The 24,391-nt window shown below is 40.4% G+C and overlaps 1 protein-coding gene across 4 annotated transcripts in view; it reads right to left on the bottom strand.

The window, feature by feature from the left end:
* Positions 1 to 244: 244 nt before the first annotated feature.
* EPHA4 (EPH receptor A4) overlaps positions 245 to 24,391 on the bottom strand; it is a 143,644-nt gene continuing 119,497 nt past the window's right edge. For 3 of the 4 annotated variants that reach the window (XM_059393574.1, XM_059393573.1, XM_059393572.1), the window contains exons 10-19: positions 23,948 to 24,006; positions 22,014 to 22,127; positions 21,564 to 21,749; positions 17,543 to 17,604; positions 16,881 to 17,090; positions 14,810 to 14,959; positions 11,147 to 11,340; positions 7,987 to 8,142; positions 6,696 to 7,648; positions 245 to 2,731 (exon numbers count right to left, since the gene is read on the bottom strand). In XM_059393574.1, the coding sequence (XP_059249557.1) occupies positions 7,534 to 7,648; positions 7,987 to 8,142; positions 11,147 to 11,340; positions 14,810 to 14,959; positions 16,881 to 17,090; positions 17,543 to 17,604; positions 21,564 to 21,749; positions 22,014 to 22,127; positions 23,948 to 24,006 (1,246 nt within the window). In that variant the 3' untranslated portion in view covers positions 245 to 2,731; positions 6,696 to 7,533. Of the gene's footprint in view, positions 2,732 to 6,695; positions 7,649 to 7,957; positions 8,143 to 11,146; positions 11,341 to 14,809; positions 14,960 to 16,880; positions 17,091 to 17,542; positions 17,605 to 21,563; positions 21,750 to 22,013; positions 22,128 to 23,947; positions 24,007 to 24,391 lie in introns of those variants that run through there. The other variant, XM_059393575.1, reaches the window with a different exon arrangement.

The raw sequence follows: 24,391 nt of genomic DNA on the forward strand, positions 1-24,391 counted from the left end.
ATCACTGTCTTAATTACACTCAGATACATACAGAATCTCATAAAACCTAAGTCTGATTTGCTAATGTGCTGTTCTCAAGGCCAAGGGCTATTTAAAAGTCAATGTTTTTTAATCCTCTAACTAAGCACACTCAATTAAAACTCAAGATTTTATGTTCTAATTAAATGACAATCAAGAATTAATTGATTTAGAAACAGTAGGCATATGGAAAAATTATGGAAAAGAGACAACCGGATTCCAGGTCTGTATACGGCAACTACTTTATTATTTTCAAATGCAAACTCTTTGCATTTAGTTTGCTATTTTACAATTTTACAAACTAGGTATAAAAGACCATAAATAAATGACATAAGTTATGTGTACCTAAAGTTCATGAAGGGAAGAAAAATACCTTGACAAAATAAAACAAAATAGAAAAATCTATGTCTAACTCAAGAGATCGCTCAAATTTCAGAACATGTAGGAGCCAAGCAATGTTCTGTTAATTTCCTTTTCGGTATGAACTAAATTATAATATGCCTTATACATTCTAATTTTAACCACAGTCCTTGCATATTCCAACATACCTGGAGTGATACAAAAAATAAATGCACTCTTCAGTGTGTATCAATGGTTGATGTTGTTTGGAGAATGTTAAATAAGTGAAAATATTGCTTCTAGAACTTTCCTTTACTGGTCAGATTTTGAGTGTCTTCAGACAAATATTGAGGCTATAAGCGTGTATGGATTAATACACATATCCTTCACAGATTGAATACAAGAGTTCTCAAAACACACATACCAGCAATGTAGTGAGCACAACCTGTCTTGAAAATAACTTTTTCAACACACCAGAACATTTCATCCATGACTGTTAAAAATAATTTGGGGCCAGTGGACACATGGTGAAGCTATGTGATTTGGTGCAGGGGAACAGCTTAATGCTGCCTAACGGAAGATCTGAGCAAGACTGAGCATCTGAACTCACTAGGCCAGCACTCGCTTATGGGGCTAGATACAGTCCCTGAAGTTGGCCTCCTGCCCTGATCTCTGGGGAAAGATGACCAGCTCAGAGATTCAACCTCATTTCTTTATACATATTTTTCAGGCATCAATGCATAGGCACATCCCTTTAAAAATATATTAAAGTCCCCAAAAAGGGGTGAATTAACTTTTGTCACTCTGGCATAGCTATGAGAACACAATGCCACACACCCTGTCAGAATGTAATAAATACTTATTGATGATTTTCTCTACTTACTCAACATGGGGTTCAGAATCTTTTTTTTTTCCCATTTTTTTTCCCTGATTTGATGGTATAGCTTATGAAAATGGCTACAGTTTCTGCAAGCATAGCTTAGAATAGGCAAGGCAGCCACTCAGATTATGAAAAACGGCAGTATGTTGGCTGAAATTTGGCATACATGTCTTATCGGAACTGAATCTTCACACACCGACCTCAGATCCTAGAAGGCTAAGGACCGTTGGAGTTAGCTGCATATTGGTAACTGTAGAACTCTTCCTGTATACGGGGAACCGAAAATCACTTGAGGACATTTAATCCCAACGATGCTAACCTCAAGAGTCACTGGCATGTATTTTTCTGTGACATTGAGAGACCAAGTATTAATCCAGAACACATCATCTCAAAGCTGACACACGCGTCTACGTTCACCTCCGGAAATATATGAATTGCATATATTTTGTTCGCATTCAACAAGTCCATTTATGCAGGGAAACAAAGGCTACCTCTATTCCATTTGGGGTTACCAGGCAAATTCCACCCCCTTCTCTCTCCCTCAAGAAACCGGCAATTCCAATGAGAAGCTCAATTGGAATTAGTAATTCTGATGATGGGCTGTCACCTGAATGGATGGACACTCTCAAGTTACCCCATCGCCAAGGTGAAAATGTCTCCACCCTAAGCTGCAGGCTTACTTACTAAGCTTCGTGTGGCAGCTACAGAATACACTTCTAAATACAGGACACTGAACATTTCCGGGCTATCTTTCTAGGAGGACCCGTGCGGGTCCACCAACTCATGTGGCTCTTCATCTCTGAACTGGCGAGAAACCAAAACTCTCCGGGTGTCGCCTTCCACAACATTCACAGGCAGTGCTAAGCATGAGGTCCTACACTCACACGCACATACACCCGCGGACACGCACTCTCACACCTATGTACACACATCAAAAGAGATAAGTCAGCTCGTAGTTAGTCTAGGAAAAAAATATATTTATATCACGGCAATGGCACACCCTGGGTAAAATGTTACTTCAGCAATGCATATCATAGGCAGCTCATGGGAACTGGCTTTGCTTTGTGTGGAGGCACCGAACCTGGTGTCCATGGTACGACCTGTAGCCTTGCGTCCCTCGCTGCCGCGCCAAGGCAGCGGTGACGTACAGGAGCGATATGGAAATACATATAAATAAAACCACGAGGAGTTTAGGAACAAGGGCTCTGCAGAGCTGGTGCTGCGAGACAGTACATTCCTCAATGCAACGGGAGGACCCGTGCTGAACCTTGCCCGGCTGCGGTTTCTTTCACTGGGAAAGGAGATTCCAACGTCATCCATGCATTCTTCTCGGGTATGGGTGTTGTTTCATCAGTGTCTTTGCTCCAGGACTGGCATGAGCAGAAGCAGAAGAAACGTGTTTCGAAGGGACTGAGGAGGGTGTGTTCTGTTTTCTTCTGTGGGCTTTGTAATCAACAGGAAGGGCTGTGAGGCCAAGATAGCAGAGTCTACTCCCTGTAGAGAAAAGAACAGGAGTTGAGACAAAACAGCAGCCAAGATTGTCAGCCAGTTGTCAGCCAATATTGCAAGAAAGAAAGAGAAGCACGTATAGTCGGTACAGCTCAGTAAGAAGTAATTCAGGAGGGAGAGCATGGAGATCTAGCTTCTCTCCTCGGAAAAATGACAACTGGAGTAGCAACAAGAAAAAATGGCTGTTAATAGCTTAATTGTAACAACTTGAGGAAGGTACCGTCTTACCCCTATCGAATGGACAAGGCTGTCAAACATAGGAAAGCTCAGCTACCTGCTCAGGGGCACGTCCTACATAGTGAAGGAGTCAAGCTGGGATTGGAACCCACACAGTCTGAGCCTATAGCCAAGTCTTAGCTACTGTGTGAACAGCCACTCTGTGGAAATGAAAATTCTGACTTGGAAGAATCATGCAAGAGGAGAAGAGAAGAGTTGTGCAAGTTGGTAAAGGGATGTGAAAGGCGAATTGTACTACCGGAAAAGCCTGAACTACGAGCACCCAGCCTTTCCAGAAAGGGAAATTGGGTATCTTGGGAACAAATCTGGAAATACCACAATCTGCCAATATTCAACACTATGATTGAAAAAATGCAAACCAAGAGATAAAAAAAGCACTGAATGCTTTTCTTAAGAAGTAACTTCTAATGAAGGAGAGCATCTAGCAAAGGATTTACACGCGCTGCATGTTAACAGGCACAGAAAGAGAGCGTCAGGGAGATGTCTGGCAGCAGGAAAGGTTTAGGGGGCTCGAGCCCACCAAGAACCAACCAGTCTCAACCATCCCATCAGTCTAGAACAGAACAAGATCAGCATGACACAACGGCGTCTCTGTGGCTCCTGTCCTCTCACTAATCAAAATGAACAATAATAAGGAATTTTCTCTTCTTTCCTTTGTGACAACTAACCACCAAGATTTCTTCAGACACCGTATCTCCCACCACAATGGCCGTGTTTAGCAGTGGATGACTTCAGGTGGAGAACAAAGGATTAAGACCAGAATTTATCTCCACAGACAATTTTGCTTGTTTTATTAAACCAATTCTTTATTTGCTTGTTTTGTACATATGTGTGTTTATGTATGTGAGCTACACATCAAATTTAGTTCCTTTGAGGTAAATAGCCATTATTTAGTCCTGTAGGAAATACTTTAGAGAGAAATAAAGTTTTCTTATAAAATATTCAGACAGAGATGACTTCTTAAGCAATTTAAAATTCTAAATGTAGGTAAGGTTTTTAACTACCAAGCCCTTCTGGAAGCCATTTGTCAACATCATTCATTTTGCCAATTATGAAGAAAACCAAAGAAAAGGACCCAGATCTACTTTTCCAGCTGTATCTTCTCTAGGGATAATCAAATGTGCAGGGTCTGCACTAGGCAGGCATGTATTTACATGCAGGATAAGGAGACATGAGTAGGGCCTTTACAACGGATGGAGTACAACCAACACCGTATGGATATGCCCACTTTTTGAACGTGATTTTATTTTGTTACTAGAAATTCCATTCTTAGAGGAGAAAAAGGAGTCCCCAAACCACGTCTGTCCCCTGTGAGTTCACCAACACACTTCTTCAATAGTTCCCAATGGGATGTAGGCTATTTGGGGACTCAGTGTATATGTTGAAAGGGTTGGATGTTTGAAGTGAGAAGTGTGGGAATATGAAGGATTGTATCTAGTTAATTCCAGAATACTTTGCAGTGGAGAAAAAGAAACCTTTGCTCCTTTGAATTCTGGCAACTCCTTATTTGTGGGAACTGCTTGAACAAAGACCAAGGCATGTAGTCTATGTGGTATCATGAGGAAAGATCTATTAGGAAGACATCAAAGTGTCTTTACCATCCAGTTCTTTTCATTACAATGGCGTCTCGCTTGTCCATTTCTCCCTTTTCCATTATAAAATAACAATGTCATGAATTTCAAGGCCAAATGATAAAGGAATACTAGGTAGGTCTGCCACCTCTTGTAGAGATACATGTTTAAATCGAAGCCTCATAAATCCACACAAGGCAAGGGAGCTTCATCTGCATGGCTCCCACTACTGAACTCCATTTCACCCCACTCTGGCATGTCACAATACAACACTCGGGTTTGCGAGTGAAAGATGGATGAGTAAGACTTGGAAAACACTGGAGGAAGAGTATACCTTCCTTCTGTGAAGTTTAGTCCATTCTACCAAAGAGCATTTCATATACACTTGTAACAACGCCATGTGTTAGGAAAGGTGTTATTATTAAAGTATCATTATCTCTAATTTGCAGGTGGAGGGACTGAGTTATAAAGAAACATGGAGTGAATTTCCCAGTGTCAACAGCTCATTTGGCTTTAGAATCCATAGCTGTCTAGATGCCAGAGCCTGGCTCCATGCCCTGGGAAACAATGGAACATTCCTATTGTCCTCCCCTTTCTTTTAGAAATGTGTAACTTCACGGAAGCAGTAGAGTTTCACTTCAACTGTTACTGGATATTATTTTAGGCACTTAGAAAGCCCTTTTTGGCCTTTCCATTGGCCTGGATTCTAACTCATACAATGTGTTCAAATTAATATCCAGGAGGCAACCTTTGAATGCAGTAAGATTTCAAGCCTTGCCCGATTATTCTGCACGTACCCAAAATGTGTGCTGAGAAATAACACCAGGACCTCAGCACAGTGTCCAGCATTAACTTGTTAGGATATCTTACAACTGACACACTCTCTCTTTTGAAATGTTCTGCTTTGAGTATGTTCAGTGTGTAGAAAAATACCTCATCCTATGTTGTTGCCTTGAAGAAAGCAAGGCTTCTAATTATTCAATGTATGCAAGGAAACACTCTTTTGACTTCCAAGATAATGTCATCATGCTACCTTATTCGAACTGGTCTGTGGAGACTGAAAATAAAATACATCACAGCTTTCCTGAAGGAAAAAATTACATAGTTTTTTTTGTTTTTACAGCAAACAAAAACCCCACCAATATATCTGTCACCTTTGAACATGAATATCCAGAACTCTTAGGGTTCGGCAAAAGTGGTGATAAAACAAAAATGGTTGGAGTAGTTTAAAAAAAAAATGAATTTCATATTCCTTCTGAACAGAAAAGCTTTTACAACCAATGCTGCAAAAAGGTTTTTACTAAACTGTCATGATTTGACAGCATCAAATTGAACATGCCTTGCTCTATAAGAAATAGCTTTCAGCATAACCAAGGGGGGAAGGTCATTAAAATCAGCCAAGCTCATGTTTAAAAGTGGTAAAAATGGAAGAGTTTAAGAAGTTAAAATTTGTCCAGTCAAAAAAGTTAGGTGTTTTTTTCCTAGGAATAAACAAAGCCATTTAATTCACGTTTCAAGAAGAAAACTCTGGGATTAACCAGAAGCATCTAAGGCTAATGGTCTTGACGGACCAGCAGCGTGTGTTCCAGGAGGTCTCATTCTGGTAACGAGGACATCAAGGTGAATTCTAAGTCTCACTACTGACTTCTAGGTAAATCTTCCCTGGCTGACCCTGTTTGGTGCAGGGGTTACTGAAGCAGGACAGAGAGTGAGAATAATGGACAGATCTTCCAGTACTTCTCAAGCAGCCAAGTCTCCGAAGAGTGAGGCATGATCCAAGGTTACAGGTGATTACCTGGTACCCAAAAGATACCACGTATTTGTGGCATGAATAAATGGCACCAAAGGGCAAGAGAAACCTTGTGTGAGAGAAAGCAAAGCAAGCGAGGCTCTAGGTGCCATGTTTCCAAACCTGACATAGTACAGTTCCTAACTCACGTCTTCCCAGAACAGCAGGGAAGCCGTATCAGTTTCCACACTGGTCTCTTCTCCCATTGTCAAGAGAGGACTGAAATCTTGAGAGAACCCCAAACTAAATGACAGACATGAAAGAATATTTATTGCCCAGCGTTTCAAATTAGATCAAGTTAAGAAAAAAGTTTTCATTGGAGAAAGAGTGCTGAGGTTTTGTTTTGCCTTACCTTGTAGGTTTGGGTTTGCTTCTTTAAAGGAGGGAAGTGTGAAAGTTCCCTATTCAAGATTGTCATGGTCCGCTATCCATAAGGTAGTTACAGTAAGTTTGTAGAGTCCCAAAATACGACTTTATATGGCACAGCCTCAGGCCCAAAGAAACAAACCTTGTCTGTCCAGTGATGGGGAGGTGCTTGGGTTTTATTATTATTTTTTATTATTATTATTTGAAATCCACTTTCTTTTTCTTTCCAGCCCCTTATGTCATCATAAGCCAACGGGGGGCCCAAGCACTGAAGGAGCAACACTCATGAGCCACATGGTTTTCACCTAGGCTGTTTCCTATGGTATGAACCAAGCCTTAAAAGCTACAACTGTGTCCTTCCAGAATGTTCCTGGGCATGGTATCCATTCCGGTGAAAGCAGGATGACGGTCATTTATGCCACAAACAAAATACTGCAGTTGTAATTCCCGTTGGAGAGAGGATCAAGGACGTCTCGGAGAAGCTGAGTGTCTAGCAGCAACTGCGGCATCAAACTCGGAGGTGGTGTTTCTATTTATATACGTACATGTATTTTACAAACTGGTGATGGACGGAGTACTTCTGAGAAACAATTTGTTCCAGGTCTAATTTCAAACGACGGCTGTCATTTCTGCGAAGCCCCACAGTTTCGGCGATCTGTACACCAAGCAACACTGCGGGTATTGATTTTTTTTGTTTTTTTTTGTTTTTTTTTTTCCCTTAATTTCCGAGGGCGAAGACGAAGTAAAAAAAGTGCAGTTCTTCAATTAAAGTGCATGGATGAGGTAAACTAATTTCAAGAATTTTGAGTTTATTCAGTACTGGCTCAGACAGGAACCATTCTGCCATGGATCTGCTGCATTTGGGTTCTCATCGCCTGGACACTGCTCAAAATCTTATTCTGGTGTGTGACGGCTGTGATGCCAATTCTTGCCAGGTCCCTGGAGGTGGGGGAGAAAAAAAAAAAAGAGGGCCAGAAAAGTTACACGAGGGGAGAATCTCGTTTCTGGGCTTCATGCAGACACACATTTGAAATCAGCCACAATTCATACAGCGCAACAAGGCAGGTGTATTCAAATGTTTAATTAAGCAACTGAACGCAACAATGTAGGTGCTTTTAGAGGCTCTGTAAAATTAAACTCAATCAAAATGAAAGGCATTCCAGTTTTCTTTCTTTTTTTTTTTTAATGAGGAGGATGATAATGCAGCTCAAAGCAAAAAAAGAAAAATACTATTAAATCTAGATTTACCCTTTGGTGTTACATCGCTGAGTACTTACTCCTGGTTCATGTGCACTACAGCCTCTAGTGTGGTATAACCAGCAGCCGTGAAGTTATCCTTATACCGGTCCATTTTAATGGCCTGGAGCCAATCGCCCACTGACACCACGGCAGAGAATTCAGGGGAGCTTGGATCCAACAAGGCAGTGTTAGGTCTGGTAAGGGAATGAGGGAGCGGAGACAGACAAGGATGCTCAGTGAGACGGCAAGATTCAGAAGTCAGACTGCCTAAGATAGGCTTTTTGGGGTCTACCTATCGTTCAATGGCATCAGGAGGTTTTTCGTTTTTGTTTTGGGGGTTTCTTTGGCCCTAATTTCACGAAGTTGCTAAAAGTGTGTATCCATCACCTTATCTGTTCTTAATTGCACTTCCTGCATTTGTTTTATGTGGCCTTCTTTGTACATTAATGATTATACAGGTCTTTCAATATTCTTGCCTGGGATAAAGACTGCGGGAGACCTTGTGGCTGAAACTGGATCAGTCTTTGCCGGAAGAGTGCAGTCCCTGCCGGCACAGAGCATTACATACTTCAAGACAGCATCTATGGAAACCCTAGCGAAGTATGAGTAAGGACAACTTGAGAGCTTGCAACTTGCCAGACTTGACAAAGCGGACAAAACAGCGAGAGTTCAAGTCCAGCATGCTCCCAGCCAGGTTTGCAGGCAGGCTCAGTGCATTCAAACAAACTTGGGACAGCAGGGAGTTAATGCCCTCTTTAATCAGCCCATGCCTGACCAGCACGTGTGCCAAGACGGGAAGGAAGAATGGCCACTTTGATCACTGCTTGGATTGTGGAATGTGCTTCTCGTATTCCCTCTTAGATAATCATTTCAATGAATTCTAAGCACTTTTTATTAAGTTAACACAGGTACTTGTTTAAATTTTCTTCAACTCCCATTTCCCTAGAAATTACAGAATGTGGTGGATCTTAACATTTTGACCGAATTTTCATCCCGAGAGTGTGTTGCTTGAATAGAAACACTAAATCAGAATATCATCATTACTGAATTTTAACCAAAAAAATTATTTTCCTATGGAAAGAAAATTAAGTCAATATAATGCCTTGATTTTCTACACAGCACAATTAATCCTTTGTCTGTTTTATAATTTTTACCTGTTACTTTAATTTGCATTACTTCTTTCTTACAGACTTGTTTTATCAGTTTTGTGTCTTTGTGAGCTTTTATGTACATTATTCTAATAAATTTTCTGAGTAAAATTTCTATAAATTTTTATGGCACAAATAATCAGGATTTAATTCTTCCCCCCAATAACAAACGACAGCACAGAGGATTTTAACATTACTGTTAATGCTTACAAGTAATACTTATCTTTAGACAAAGACCAATAGTTTGCATTTCTAACTTTACAGCAAGAGCATTAATAGGGCCACATGAAGGCTCTAGGTACCTGACAAGGTCAAAATGACCTAAGGATGAAAAATATCCTCATTCAATCTCAATTAACTCTAAGCGTCACTCTCAAGCTTGTTCTGGAAGTCTCTGTGCTCTTTGTGGAACACCATGACATTTGCCCAATTTTGTGCTGAATCACAAGCAATGCTATACTACATCTCATTGTTAGCAAGCAGTAATAAGCATCCAAGGTACTGAAGTACTGTCAGTGAGAAAAATTTAGAATTGAGAAGAGTATGTCCAATGACTCAATTTGTTCTCAATTTGTTCTGCATAAATGGTACAAAGCACACATTATGCAATATTGGTAATTGAAGAGTTTCTGCCAGCAGGAGAAACAAACACCAAGTACCAATGAACCCGCCTTAAGACACTCAGACAATATGCATGGGATCTGGGATCTGGAGCCAGAGATCCAAAAGCTGAAGGAAGTTCACCTTGGAATAGAAGAGGCCACCTACACCTCTTGGAGAGTTGAAGAACAAGAAATAGCCCAGAAATGCCAGGAGATTTTTTTTTTTTTTTAAGTCACTTGACTATCAAGTGGCAGAAATAAGATGTGAATTCAGCCCCGTGTTACTTCAGAAGAGCTTGATCATGAAAACTGTTGGGATTGTGGCCAGTGCTAAGGGATCTGAAAGCTTAAAAGGATAGAGGGTCCTCTTCTGTCTGTTCCAGATTCTTTTCTTCATGCATTGTAATAATCAGTATATACCACAACCATTTGGCTAAGTCTCCAGAAGACTGAAGGAGACACTCATAGCACTGACCAAGACTGGTCTATCTTCCGGTCCATGATCTTGGATATCATGGGGAAAACGTTCTCCAATATTTTTTTAACTCAGGGTCATGAAGAACCTTGGGGAAGCACAGATTTGGAGGTGAGTCAATGCCTCACTTCTTGTAGGCCTGAAGCAGCTGCCCAGTTGTCTTATGCTAATATTCTTATTTAATAGCAATGGTGGGATCCTGAAGCTTTCACTAGTGAGGCCCAGTCCCCAGGTAGAAAAGTTCCTGTTGAATTATGGACTTGCAGTATCCTTACCTCCTCTCTGGACTGGTAATGCTTCTTCCTTTTGCACTTTCCAATGAAATAACTACCTCCTTCACAGGGGGTTCAAGTCTATTCATTTTTTAAAACCCCTCTCAAACATTCATCCGCATGCTTTGTAACCTGATCAGTTTCTATTTTGGTCCTGTTTCCTTCTACTCATAAAAGACTCAAAAAAGAAACTTTCAGAACTGAAACCAAATGATTTCTTGCTTTAAAGCCTTTAAGCACCTATAACACTTTACAAGTCAACTTAAAAATACAGTGCAGGAAAAACTGTCCTTGGCTCATTTTTTACTAACCCAGTGTTCCTTTCCCTTTCCCAAATATAGCATCTCGTGACCTGCATGTCTTCCCAAAGTCCATTATCATGTGTCTCCCTAAATGTTCAGGTCTAGCATCATCAAAGAAGCACCTTTATTATTTCTTCGCTCCTGGTTCGTTTTTGTTGATATTATTATTTTTTAAATTTGTTTTTCTTATGACTATTTGAGGCCTGACAGGTGTTAGGCTCTTCAACATGGTAAACAAAATTATCATATATACTCCATTAACTGAGAAAGAAGCCACCCCAGTTGCAGAGAGCTGTGCAGTGGCGTCTGACAAATAGGCAGGAATTCCAGGGAGCCAGCACTCGCCTGCCACCTCTAATGTATCCTTTCATACATCACTATTAAGCAAGCATGGCCGACCTGGAGCTCTCGGTCCCCGTCCTCTTCAAGCTGTTGGGGTTGCGGATGAGTTTGTCCAACATGTTGACAATCTGCCCGAATTTCGGCCTGTCACTCCGCTCCTTCTGCCAGCAGTCTAGCATCAGCTGATGGAGTGCAATGGGGCAGTCCATGGGAGGGGGTAGCCGGTAGCCTTCCTCAATGGCTTTAATTACCTACCAAAGACAACAGAATGATATATAAGCTGCCAGGGAAGCTGTTGTTAGAGATCCACCCTCCTGACCAGCAAGTTCCCCGCTCATCCAGCTGCCAGCAAGCTTGAGCATGAGAACGGCCCAATGTCTTCACAGAAGCCACTGCTGGAACTGAGTATTGCTGGCAACAGGGCAGGGAAGCCAGCTGTTACTACACGGTGTTCTCAGAGGGCAGGGAACTGTCAGTCTGAAATTCTAAAGGGAAGATGCATCACTGTTGCCAAGTGGTTAGAACATAATCAGATCAACAACCTGGTGGAGGCCTGGCCCTGGGAAATCACATGGCAATGACCCTCCCCCTTCTGCTACCCAGCAGCAGCTAAACCCTCTCAGCAAAAGGGACTCTAACCTAGTGTTAAAGACCTTCCTTAAGAAGCATTAATGGTTGCATCCAAGATGGAAGCCCCTTTTATCATTTTAAGCTTCTGTCCACTTGCTCAGACAGCTCATGGGACAAATACAGAAGCCCACCTTCCAGACCTCCCAATCCAGAAGACACTACCTCTCTCTAAAATAGCATTCTCCTCAAATGCTCTAGATGCCCAACTATTTTTACTTTTGGAAGACCACACTATGCCAATACGCCAATTTGGTATCTTATTCTTGATCTCGGCCGGCTGTCAAATGACACTTACAAAAGGTGCTAGTAAGGAGATCTAAAAAAAAGTGTTAGCAAAGAAAATTAAAACAAACACACAAATTTCTTTGAGGACATTCCCATTTTGAAGAGAAGAAGCTCTAATGGTAGATGGTAATTGTCTTATTGCTCAGTTCTCCCTGCTTAATAAAACATAAGCAAACCCTTCAACAGTCTTTCTTCTCATTCTACTTTCTCTAATCTGTCTTTACAGGTATTACGGTACTTTTCTTATTGGCATCCTGCTAAGCCCCTCGTCTTTTAGGGTGTGAATCCCAGGAATGTAAAATCACATAACTCACGCCCAATGTAAGGGGGGGGAATTATTTCTTGGCTACTTATCAGCAGTATTTATGGGCATCCTATGAAATTCTGGACATACTTTTGTTTGTTTGGAGATTTTTAAAGTTTTATTTGTTTTAAATCAGATTTTTTTTTTTTTTACTACTTTGGTAGAAAAAAAAATCATTTTTTTTTTCTGATTTTCTGAAATATAACTTTCAGCGAAATACGAGAGCTGTAGCCATCTCAATTGGCTACATTGGCGTTCACCCTCCTGTAGGGTTTATTTACTGTCCAAAAATTGGTCTTTCAACAGAAAACAGTTAATTCAGTTGGGCCCAGTTTCTATGTATCAGTAGGACTATTGTCTTTTTAGCTAGCACACAGTTCAACAATCATCCTGTGATTTATTAAGCCCTCTGATCCTTTTTTCTGCCATGTATCTTTGCCAACATCCTGTTGTATTAGTACTATTTACCACTCCTTCTAGTGTAGACTTCTATATGCTACCTTACGAAACATTATTCTATTTATTTCTAGCAATTACACTAAGTCAGTTTGATCTTCGGACTTTCTTTTATCTTTCCAGGTGCATGGTGTTGACTCTGGACTTGATGAAAACATTTCACATTGAATTGATGAGAATGAGAGCAATATTGGGCTAATGCCAGGGTAACACAATTTGTTATAAAACCCTCAGACTGCTTAATACTCTTTCATTAGCTCCTTCTCCACTGCCAGCTTGGAAGATGGCTTGTGGGTTAACAAAGCATATTTTCTCAGTTTGCTGCTGAATGTTTTGTTTGGGGGGGGGGCACTGATGAGCAAAACAAACAAAAAAACTTGGTAAGTTTGCCATATTTTCAATAGCTATTTTGATTCTATTCACCATATGCCAAATGAATTCTGATGAAAGTCATTCCCCAGTTACATTTCCTATTGATCCCTGTTCTACACAGAACCCAACAGAGACAAATACGCGTGAATGACTAATCAATATTATTTGTGGGAGAGACTTGGCTTCAGATGTTCTTCATGGATAAAGCCAGACAACTGAAAGTTTAAGACAATAAAAACTGTTGTCATATAATACAGAAACTGTCAAAACTACAGGCCTGAAAATATTTAGGGCAGGAAAATGGACAGCATCTTTTAGATCCCCTACTCCTACAAGCATTTGGTCAGGACTCTCAACTGAAATGAAGTTTAAGTATCAAATCATTAAATGAGTAAACATATGCACTACTTGCTCCTGTAGGTAGTTTCTGTCCCTCTGAAAGTCTCTAATCTGAAACCAAATGTTGCTATATGGGCGGACCTGGAAGGGGTCTGTGACACAATCACACTAAACAATAGATTACACACCACTCACCTCTCTAGTTTTGTCCCCCTCTTCCCCCACTCCAGCCTGCGATTACCTATCAGTTATGCTAGCTATTGGCTTTCTTCCTGTCTGCTATGAACCTTTCTTTGTAACTTACAGATAACACAATGTCAACACTATCATTCCTCTTAATCTGGTTAGAGAATTTTTTGCCCCACTAGACACGGAGTGCATTAGCTTCTCCATTGCTCTGAAAAGTCTTTTATCGATAAGGTAACAAGCATCTTACTTCCTGAGTGCACCTGGTTCTTCATTTAATTGTCAAGCCTTTGCAACTTCCTGTTGGTCCAGGATGAGGCAGATGGGCAGAGGGCATTCCATATGAGAAGCATTTTGTAAAAGATGAGTTTTCTCCCAAACTGTAATTTTTATCATTGGTGAACTGAATACCATGCCTTTGTAAACATCCTCTGCGAATATTTCACTTCACATATATAAATAACTAACAAGTGTTCTGGGAAGACCTCCTGGTTTAAGATTTTTGTTTTTGTATTTTTTCCCCCTTTCACACTGGAGATGTTTGTAATTAAATTCTATTACTCTGGAATCTTATTAGTGTCATTATTGAATGGTTTTCTGAAATTGCAGGCATTGTGGATACTCCCTTACGAAGTCGTCCAGATGGTACATTTAAAGGGATGTGCATAATTTACAAAGGGTCATTTAGTGAAGCTTTATTTTAGAGTCCTCAAGGGGCAAGCTCTAATTACAACTATGCCAGTTTTAAAATATTCACTAGTTTTCTTCCAATAAACCTTTGGTGTCAATTTTTTCACATGTGAAATTTGTGTTTTTCGTATATCCTTGTATTTTCTTAAGATTCAAAGTTGAATTTTGTTTCAGTATGGATTTGAGCATTAATCAAGTAAAATACTGTTCCTTATCACTCATCCATCCACCTATGTAACTATCTACTGAATCTGTCTTCCATACTATCCCATTTAACCTACATAATTCTGGGCCTTGAAATCCATGACCATAAGGTTTAACTAGATTACTACATCCGTTTTTGTTGAGAATCTTGCATTCCGTGTATCATTTTAAGCTCAGCCCTCACTCCATCACATGCTGATGCGATCCTTCCAGAATCTCAATGTGAAGACATATTTTAGAACATAAAGACTCACGTCTTGATTAGACATATCCCAATAGGGTCTCTCTCCATACGACATCACTTCCCACATAACGATTCCATAGCTCCATACATCACTCGCTGATGTGAATTTACGATAGGCAATTGCTTCTGGCGCGGTCCACCGGATAGGAATCTTGCCACCCTGTGAACATTCAAGCCGTAAGTTATTCCTTAAGTACATCACTGATGTGCCATTTCAGTCACTGAATGTTGTTACTGTTTGGAAGCAGGTCAACAGCATTCCTGAGATAGCTCTCCAAACAACAGTAAGAGACTTGTTTATTTTAACTAGTCTTCGAGGTTGAGACACTTCTCCTCATAGATTTTCTCTAGTCAATCTGTTTAATTATTTTTTAAAAGTCTACCTATTACCTGAGCTCTGCTTTCAGGCAATATTGTAGAAGAAAAGAATTTCAGGTTTTACACAATGCTTATGTCATCATGGTGTATCAATGGATGTGTCACGGAGACTCTAGTTGACTTCTTGTTGGATTTTCTCACTCAGCAGCACAAAGGCAGTATTTAGTATCACTTCTGAAATCATGAACTGTGGAAGTTAAATATGACCACACTGTGATCCTACTTTTATATAGCATGAGAAACATGTTTAACATGTTTAGAAGATAATACATTACATAGGCTCTCAGCAAAAGCCAAATACCAGATGTCAGAGCTGTTACTGTCTTCAGTGGGGTGAGGACACCGGCAAAAATGGTTAAAGCAATTGAGTATTACTCAGGAAAAGTTTAAAATGCTGTTTTCTTGTTTTGTTTTGCCTCAAATGTCTACTGTTTGATTATACTTATGTGAAAGGTATTTTTAATTGAGTTTCAAATTTCTTAAGTTTCCACCTAAGGAAATTAATGCAACCTGAATTCAGACCCTTAAGCTATTCAAGAGAACATCATTTCAAAGTCTGCTTTACTAAGGCTACTAAACAAGGCAATAAATTGTACTAGAAATTATACTGATTCTTACTGGCACTTACCCTGAAAATTCTTCTGGCGCTTACTCTGAAAACCTAGTGTGTTACATTTCTATTTGTTCTATGCAGAGGATGCTTGTGCTGCCTTCTACCTTCCTTAACTATTTGACTAAGGTTTTATCTATGTAAATGCTCATTCTAGAAGCCTTCTTTCACTTTCCTCTCTCCAAATACTGGAAAAAGAATTAAAGACCTTTAGCATTCACAAAGATGCATTCTTTCCTAACTCAATGGACTCAGAATTCAAAAGTGGATATATGTGTAGTGTAGACCCAAAACTACAGCCAAAGAAAATGAAAACTACAAGGGAAAAAAAAATAACCAACCAACCAACCACTCACAACCACTCACACAAACAAACACACACAAAAACACAATGCTTAGGATTGCTAATGCAAAATGAGCACGGAAGGAAGAAAATGGCTGTTAACTGTCTGCTTCTCTTTGATTTCAGCAGTGCCAGCCCTCATGGCCAATAACTTTTATGATTCTGTTTATTTCCTTACTATCTTATATTCAGCTTGTCCAGCTAAGATAGCAGAGCCATTAAACGGATCCTGATACCTCTTAAACTGTGTCCCCTAATCCAGCTTATCTACCAGTAGCAAAATGAAGACCAATAGACACTAAAAATTCTCTCATAGTATAAATGTTTTATAAATCTTGGATCTACATTCCCAGATTCAGTAGCCAACCAACTAGAAACATTGCTCCGTCTCGTTTAAAATAAGAAAATGTTTTTAATAATAGATAAGAACCAAAGAGAAAATATAAAACAGGAAGGAAGGAAGGAAGGAAAGAAGATAGAAAAGAGGGGAGGCAAGGAGGGAGGAAGGGAAGAAAAATTAAGTGTAAAAACTGCAGTAAGTAAAGCTCTAGTGTGCAGTCAAGTAGTCACACACCGTGAGGCGGTTTCAAAATCCCTCAGAAACATGGCTTAAAAATGAATGCGTGGGCACGAAGAGGCTCTGCATGATGAGGAAACTTACAAAATCACAAAGGGCTTAAACATCAAAGTGAGAAAAGAGGCACAGTTTCATCAGAGTCAAAACCCAGAGGTCGCGTAAATCCTCCTTACCCTGGTGGTATAAGCGGCTTCCGGATCGTCCTCAAGCACTCGCGACATGCCAAAATCGGACACTTTGCAGACCAAGTTGCTGTTTACCAGAATATTCCGCGCAGCTAGATCTCTGTGCACGTAGCTCATGTCAGATAAGTACTTCATCCCAGACCCGATGCCACGAAGCATGCCCACCAGCTGAATGACAGTAAATCTGCCATCGTTCTTCTGTGCAGGAAAGGAATGAGAAACCATCTCATTAGCATGAGGTCTAATTAATTTTCACCAGGCATTTATTACTTGAACCTTTTTTGATATCTGTATCAAGTATGCAATGAAATTCAACATTATTTCCGGACCTTTCTGAACAAAGTCACTTATTCTTTACTAGAGTGCATCCTAGGAGCTGGGTTTGCTTCCTGTAGTAGATGGAAATTATCCAACTGTAATGAATCTACCGCTCAAACAGCCCCACCACGCAAGAATGAATCTAATACTACCTTCATTGAACATGGATTGTTTAATAGCCTTTAAAAATCACATCATTCTCTATGTCTCCTCTTCCTCCCTTGCCCCATTAAAAAAGTCCATGAATACAACCAAACAGGATGGACACAAGGAGTCTGTTCGAGTCTTCTAAATACCAACATTCTTGGGTTTAATATAAAGTAGTCACGTACCCTGAGGAATGCATCCAAAGAGCCATTCTCCATGTACTCTGTTATGATCATTACTGGTTTACCTAGAGTTTTCAGAAAGAAAAACACAAACCCTTGATGAGCACTGCAGTTAATGAGATAAAAATGGGCTGTGCACAATTTTACTGCCAAGACACCTGTCTTGCGCGATCTAATTTAATTAAAGCAAGCCAAGCTTATGCCTCAGCTGTGGGGAGCTAGGAATGAAATATTAAAAGGACGGGTAGGTTTAAATTCCATCTGGAAGGTTAACCCTTTGGGTGGCTTGTTGACAAGGTCTTTAACTAAAGTGGCCTCTGGTATCCAGGGAGCACATGAACGGATAATTGCTCTCTCAAGCAAAAGGGGAAGAAGATAAATGGGCAGGTCTGTGTAAAGGCGAAAAAAATCTTTAGGATAATTAATTTATTTTGTCCCCAGAAGAGCCACTTGTGTGATGCTAAAGCAATCAATGGATAGAGAAACTTCTTCACTGATTTAGAGAAACCCAAGTTTCCAGAAGCAGTAACCACACTGAATACTTTATCACTCAAACACATCTCAAAGCTTGAGCATGCACAATATTAACTGTCCCCTCCCCTCTCTGCCCACCTGCCTTGCTAGGGTCAGGAGCTGTATCCTTTCTTTTCCTTTTTATAATTAAAAAAAAAAAAAACCAAAAACAACCGAAAAAAAAAAAAAAAAACCTTAATTTTATTTGCTCCCTTAAACCGACAACCTGAGCAACAACAAACAATAAAAATCAGAGAAAAGGTTCAGTAAATTAATTCACCGGAGACAGCAGGTTAATTCAGTACTAGAACATTCTTGCTCCTCCCTCCAACCTGTTCCCCCCACTCCCACAAAGAGAACAAAATTATTTTAAGGTTTGGGAGAAGTGGGGGGAGATAATTCTCTCATTTCACTTTGGTTTTCTTTCTGAGGAACCTAGGAAATAACCATTCTTTAGTTTCTTAATTGCTATGGGCTCAAGGTCTGAAATTCCTTTTTCCTACATGGTACTTGTGGGAGGGGTGGGGAGGGGAGCGTAAATCCTCCGTATTTTACTAAAGGATAGATAAAAGCAAAGAGAACATAAAAGATTTCCTGGGAGGAAAATAAAACGCTAGTTTGATAAATCAAAAATATTCACTTTCATTGCTATATTTGTGGAATGTTCGGACTCAGACATTCAGTCAGGGAAAATGGACTAGGATATGTCACTGCTGCAAAGTTCCTGTAATTACTCTAAACCAATACCTTTCCCACCCAGAAAAGACTCTGTTCTGATGTGGTGACAGGGGGAAATGTCTTCATCTCAGAGGGAAAAATTAGGAAGGGCAGTTTTTTTCCCCCACTATGTGTTTGGTGTCCTAAGAAAGCGTTCCAAGGTAAAACTTTGGAAACAATACCATGGAGACTTTCTTTAGAGTGATGAACAAAAAGCTGGCAGAAAAACTGGAAAGTGTGGTGTAGATCAAAGGCCAAAGAAAAACCATTTCCCGTCTCTCCCCTTGGCTGGAAGGAGTGGTCTCTCTATACCTTTTCTGTCCTCCTCTCAATAAAATGCAATACATAGGAAACTCTTAGTTTCAGACTCCTTTACCCTCTACATCTGTGGCCACAGACAGACCAAATGCATCTAAAGGACTTTTAATGAACCCGCTTCAATCAAAAGATACTTCGTCAATTAATGAGAAAGGTTGACTCTCTTGCATTAACACCTACTCCAATTTCACCAGATCTCTCTGGAGGTGTGGATAAGAGAGAAGATCCAAAAGATGGGGGGGGGGGGGGGGGGGGGGGGGAGAGAATTTATAGTCTCCTGGACAATTTAAAAAGTTACTCAAGTAACTGCTGGTAATGAATTCACACGCTTCCACACCACCTCTGCACCCTCACACCTCCTTCCTCTGACAGTTGGCACCATCTTTACAATTTTTCTGCATTCCTTGTTCTGTTTATTGAAAGTATCCATTTGTCAGAATCTTTATGAGCTCTCCAAGAGAAATAGAGATGAAGGTCTCCATAAGCAGAGGGGCTTATAAAATGGGTCTCAGCTGGGCTCACGGATGGACAGGGCTCCTCCCCTACAACAGGCAGGGGTGCAGTGAGGGCAGGCCAGCGTCGGGGGAGGGGGGACAATGCCTCTGGTGGCAATTTTAAATCATTTTAATTCAGTGACAACTGCATTATGCAAATGCATCCAGTCGTTTATAACAGTTACAGCTGTAATAGCTACGGGTTTTAGAGGCGCGGTGGGACTTTAATACAAAGATCCCCTGTTTCTTCTCTCTTCTGCAGAGGTGCTATGAAAATCACTGTCTGCAGCAGGAAAAACACCCCAAGCTGAACAGAGCCTCCTTTTGAGAAAATGGACCTGCAGAAGTATTTAAACAGAATGTTATCTTTCAATTAAAGTAGTGAAGGGCTCTGGGCAGCCCTGAAGGCCACGGGCAACAGAAAAATATCCTGTCTGTAAAACTAATCTTAAAAAGCAAATAGAGCTATTCTATGCTAATTATAGCCTTCGCCTGAGGTAGAAAATTATATACCCTTAGCACCAAGGTTCCGTTTCTGAAGGACTCTGAAGATGGGGAAAGATGTTCTTCTTAGGACGCAGTAATACCAGTTTAACACCTAGGGAAGATTTCTGTTGTTGTTGTTTAAATTTGCCAAGCATTATGCTAAATACGGGAACTACTTCATCCAAAAAAAAAAAACCTGCTGAGGCAAGTTTTATTTTTAATTTTATGGTACAGATGAGGAAACTGACGGTTTGAGCAACCAGTCCAGACCACATGCCCTCTGAGCAGTAGAGCTGCCTGGCATGTCTCTGGTCACCTCTCTGGCCACGGGGCCAAGGGGTCTCTAAGTCTGGTCCTAGGAACCACAGCTTTGGTTTATCTCCCCACTCTGCAGAAATGCGAACTCACCGCCCCATCCCCACTGCTCAGTCAAACCGGAGGATGCGGTCCAGGAAGGCTAAATTTTAACACGTTTTCCAGAATTCTGATGTCGGTTCAGGATCTCTGAATAAACATACACTACCTCTCGCTTTTTCGTAACCTCCTTATTTTCTCTTCCTAAAGGTCCCGAACTCTTGTGTCTCACTTCCCTGCTCTGCCCCAGACGGCATGTCCAACGCTGACTTGTTAACCTCCCCTTCCCTCTCCACTGCACACCAGCCCCCCAACCCTTCGCCCACTCTGCACATGCTGACGGAGGATGCTTTTCGTAGGCACCTTGAATCAAGTTGGAGGAACCCCAGCCTTCCTGGAGACAGAGCCCTGGGGCTTACAAGATCCTTGACTTGTACTCAGGTAGTAGGTACCGAGGCTCCTGGAACAGAGCCATGTTCAACAACGGCTTCGGCGGTGCTTTATAAATTGGTCTTAGCCAGCCTTACAGATGTATTCAGGGTTTGCTTCACAAAATGCATCTGTTGAGCTGTGTCGTATTTTAACTGAAGCGTGGTTCACAGGCTTGGGGAATGCTAATGGGCTAAAAAAGGGAAGGTTCATCCAGGTGTTACTGTAAATAGGTGCCGAACAGCAACAGCCATAAATCAGGCAGAGCAGACAAGCAAATCCCCCAATATAATAAAGATTTCCAGGATTCACTCCCTGCATCTGGAGCCGAAGCTGCAAGCACAAGGTGTGGCAAGGTTTTGTTGTGGTTTATATGAAAAGTACTTAAATTTTATTTTGCTTACCATCTGCTTGCGCCTACCCTGTGACAATCAGTTTGGTCTAGCGAAGGTTTGAAAGATGGCGAGGCATACCGAAAATCTGCAATATTAATTTCCCTAAAATCTCACACAAGCTGCCTTGGAAATAGGGAATCAGCCTAAACCGTAGACCCATTGAGAGCTGACTACAAGATTAATGACTTGTCCTGCACTGATTTCCTCCTATTAGCAATCAGTGGGTCTGCTCCATCTGTCATTTCCCTGGAAAGAAAATGTGTGTTTAATTTGCCAGTAACTTCTAACTTGGCTTTGTAAAGGGAGCGACCCACGTACATTTGGTGACAACGCCTTCCAAGTGAATTATGTTCGGGTGGTCAAACTGTCCCATGATGCTGGCCTCACTCAGGAAGTCTCTCCTCTGTTTGTCTGTATAACCAGCTTTCAGGGTCTTGATGGCTACACAGATCTCTCTCTTGCCAGGCACTTTGAGACGCCCACTGCATACTTCACCAAATTCACCTTTGGGAAAGAAAAAACGAATCAACAACCATGGACCAGAAACACATTCAAGATGAAAGAGGAATAGCAAACATTTGTTGAGTACTTTTTACATGCTGGGCACTGTGTTCATGTTTTATATAGATCCAGGAAATTTCGTGTATACTGATATTTACATAAATACATGTATATACACTATGTTCATATAAATTTGTATAATCCACATATGTATGCTTAATATCTACAACGAAAATAGGCTAATCCGAAAGATACTCAGATACTTACCAACTCCTATGACTTTTTCAATCTTAATGCAGGATGCGTCGATTTCTTTGGCAAATTCTCGAACTGCTTGGTTGGGATCTTCATATGTAAAGGGATCCACGTAAGTTCTAACACCTAAGCAATAAACATGTGATAGGATAGCTGAACACTTCTCAAAAACCATGAATAAACTGAAGTTGTCCATGTCTAAAAATACTCAGTATAGAAAAGTGTTCTTAGCATGACAAAAATACTTAGCATAGACATACGAAAATATTTAGATCCTTGCTCTGGTTTTCATTAGTGGGTAAACAAAGAATTGTTAGCTACTTAAGAGGCTACAGCTCTACTGACTTCCTGGAATGTCTTCACACTTCAAGGATGAAATCTGAAAAACCACTCATCCCATGGAGGAAAAGAGAGTCTCTACAAGAAAACTGGGAATGTGTTGGCTGAATACTAGGTGTCCAGATCAGTTGCTCATGTCCTACCCATCATCTCCATCTTTTCTTGGGAAGGTAACTGGAGCTTTCTTTTTCAACAGGCCATGTCTACGAGGTGCCCCCTTTTGCCCAGTATCTGGACCAATTAAGCATGTGACCAGTAATTAACAAATGAAGATTAAAGCTGGGTTAAAATAGACAAGAGGGATAACACCAGCTAGCTGATGGAGAATATAAACTCTGGATTGGACCTGCACTTTTAAAAGTGCTATTAGTAAAGACACCACAGTTCATTTGAAAGCTTCAGCTGGAGAAAATGTTGTTGCCTCATTGTATGGATGGTTTGAATACCAGGAAGCGTTAATTCAGCCAAACCCCACAGTCAACTTGCAGCCTAAATTCAGAACGTGAGCACTGAGCCCAGAGATGTCTGGGGCAAGAAGCATTAGTAGTAACTGGGAACTCTCCTTTCCCTGCTAGAGCTCCTAGTATGGCTTTGGGGGAACAGAGAGGGTGTAGGGTGCTGGTTGATTTAATAATCCCCTTGATTTTCCAGAACTGTCAGTTCTCATAGCAAAAAAAAAAAAAAAAAAAAAAAGTCATTAAAAAAAATATATGTATCACTTGCAAATTTAAAAAAATATGGTTTTGGAAAGAAAACAGGGTGAATAAATAACAGAAGGTTCAGATATCCCATATACTTCAACACTTTATATGCTGTAGCCAAGAAACTCTTTCTCAAGATGATCCTTCCTACCCGCGGTCAGTCTCTCTCTTCTACCTTCTCGTGATGTCCAACAGAGTAGCTATTACCCATAAGTTGCTAGTATATGTAAATTAGTTAAAATTAAATAAACTTAAAATACACTTTCTCATTCACACTTGCTACTTTTCAAATACTCAATAGTGCATGTGGCTCTTGGCTAATGTACTAATGTAAATGCAGACAGAGACCACCACCATCTCAGAAGGTTCTAAAGGTTCTAATGGATGGCACTCCAGGAGGGGCATCAACTGCTCTCCATTTAAGAGTCTTCTCTCTTGCTCAAGTCATTCTAGGGCCAGTTCTTCAAATTTACTCTTCAATCCCCAAATAACCAGAGTACATGGAAGAAATATTAGTAGTCCTAAATGCCATAGCAAATACTCTTGGGATTGGGACAATTACTGTTCATTCCTAGAAGTTCTTTTTTTCCCCTCCAAACGTGAGAAAAACTGTGACCTGTTAAGCCTTGTCACCCAGCTACAAAAATGAGCCAGCAAGACCAATACTTTTCTCAGGGTGGAAAATAAAATAAGGGAACAAGTTTCCCCAACCTCCATCTTTAATCTCACTTGAAACAATCCCAAATCATTTATTTCAGTTGGATACCCTGAAGACCACTATTCAGATAATTCTGTGGAAGGACTGTAATATTAATAGTCTTATGAATTTAATTTAGGCCATTTCTACACTGAAAATATGAGACATGCTCTAAAAATAAAATTATTTTTTTAATCCAGTTTTTGTACCTTGATTCAAATGTTTCTCTTCATCTGCTTCTTGTTTAGCTTTACTGTATTTACTCCGTCTAAGTAAAAATAAAAAATAAAATTATTTTCAAAAGTTGTATGCCGTAAGTTCTTTGCTACCACCTTGTAAGTCAGGCAAATACATTGTGGACATTTCCCAGATGAGTAAACTGAGGTTTATGGAAAGTAAAATAATAAGGTGAGTAACTGTCACTTTGGTGCCGAATGATAGTTTCAAGCAATCAGAACCCAGAGTCTCTGCTCTTAACCATGACACTAAACTAAGGTGATAAAAACAAATATTTTATAATATAATTTCAAATCTCAAGAATAAATTTATCTTACTGAAGACATTATAAATTTCTTGGCTAATTTTTCGATACATATTCTGAATTAAAGTAAGTTTCCATGGGTGAATTCTGCAGAAATCAAATGGCGAGAGTA

The sequence above is a fragment of the Mustela nigripes genome, chromosome 3 (assembly GCF_022355385.1).
Source record: "Mustela nigripes isolate SB6536 chromosome 3, MUSNIG.SB6536, whole genome shotgun sequence".
NCBI lineage: Eukaryota > Metazoa > Chordata > Mammalia > Carnivora > Mustelidae > Mustela > Mustela nigripes.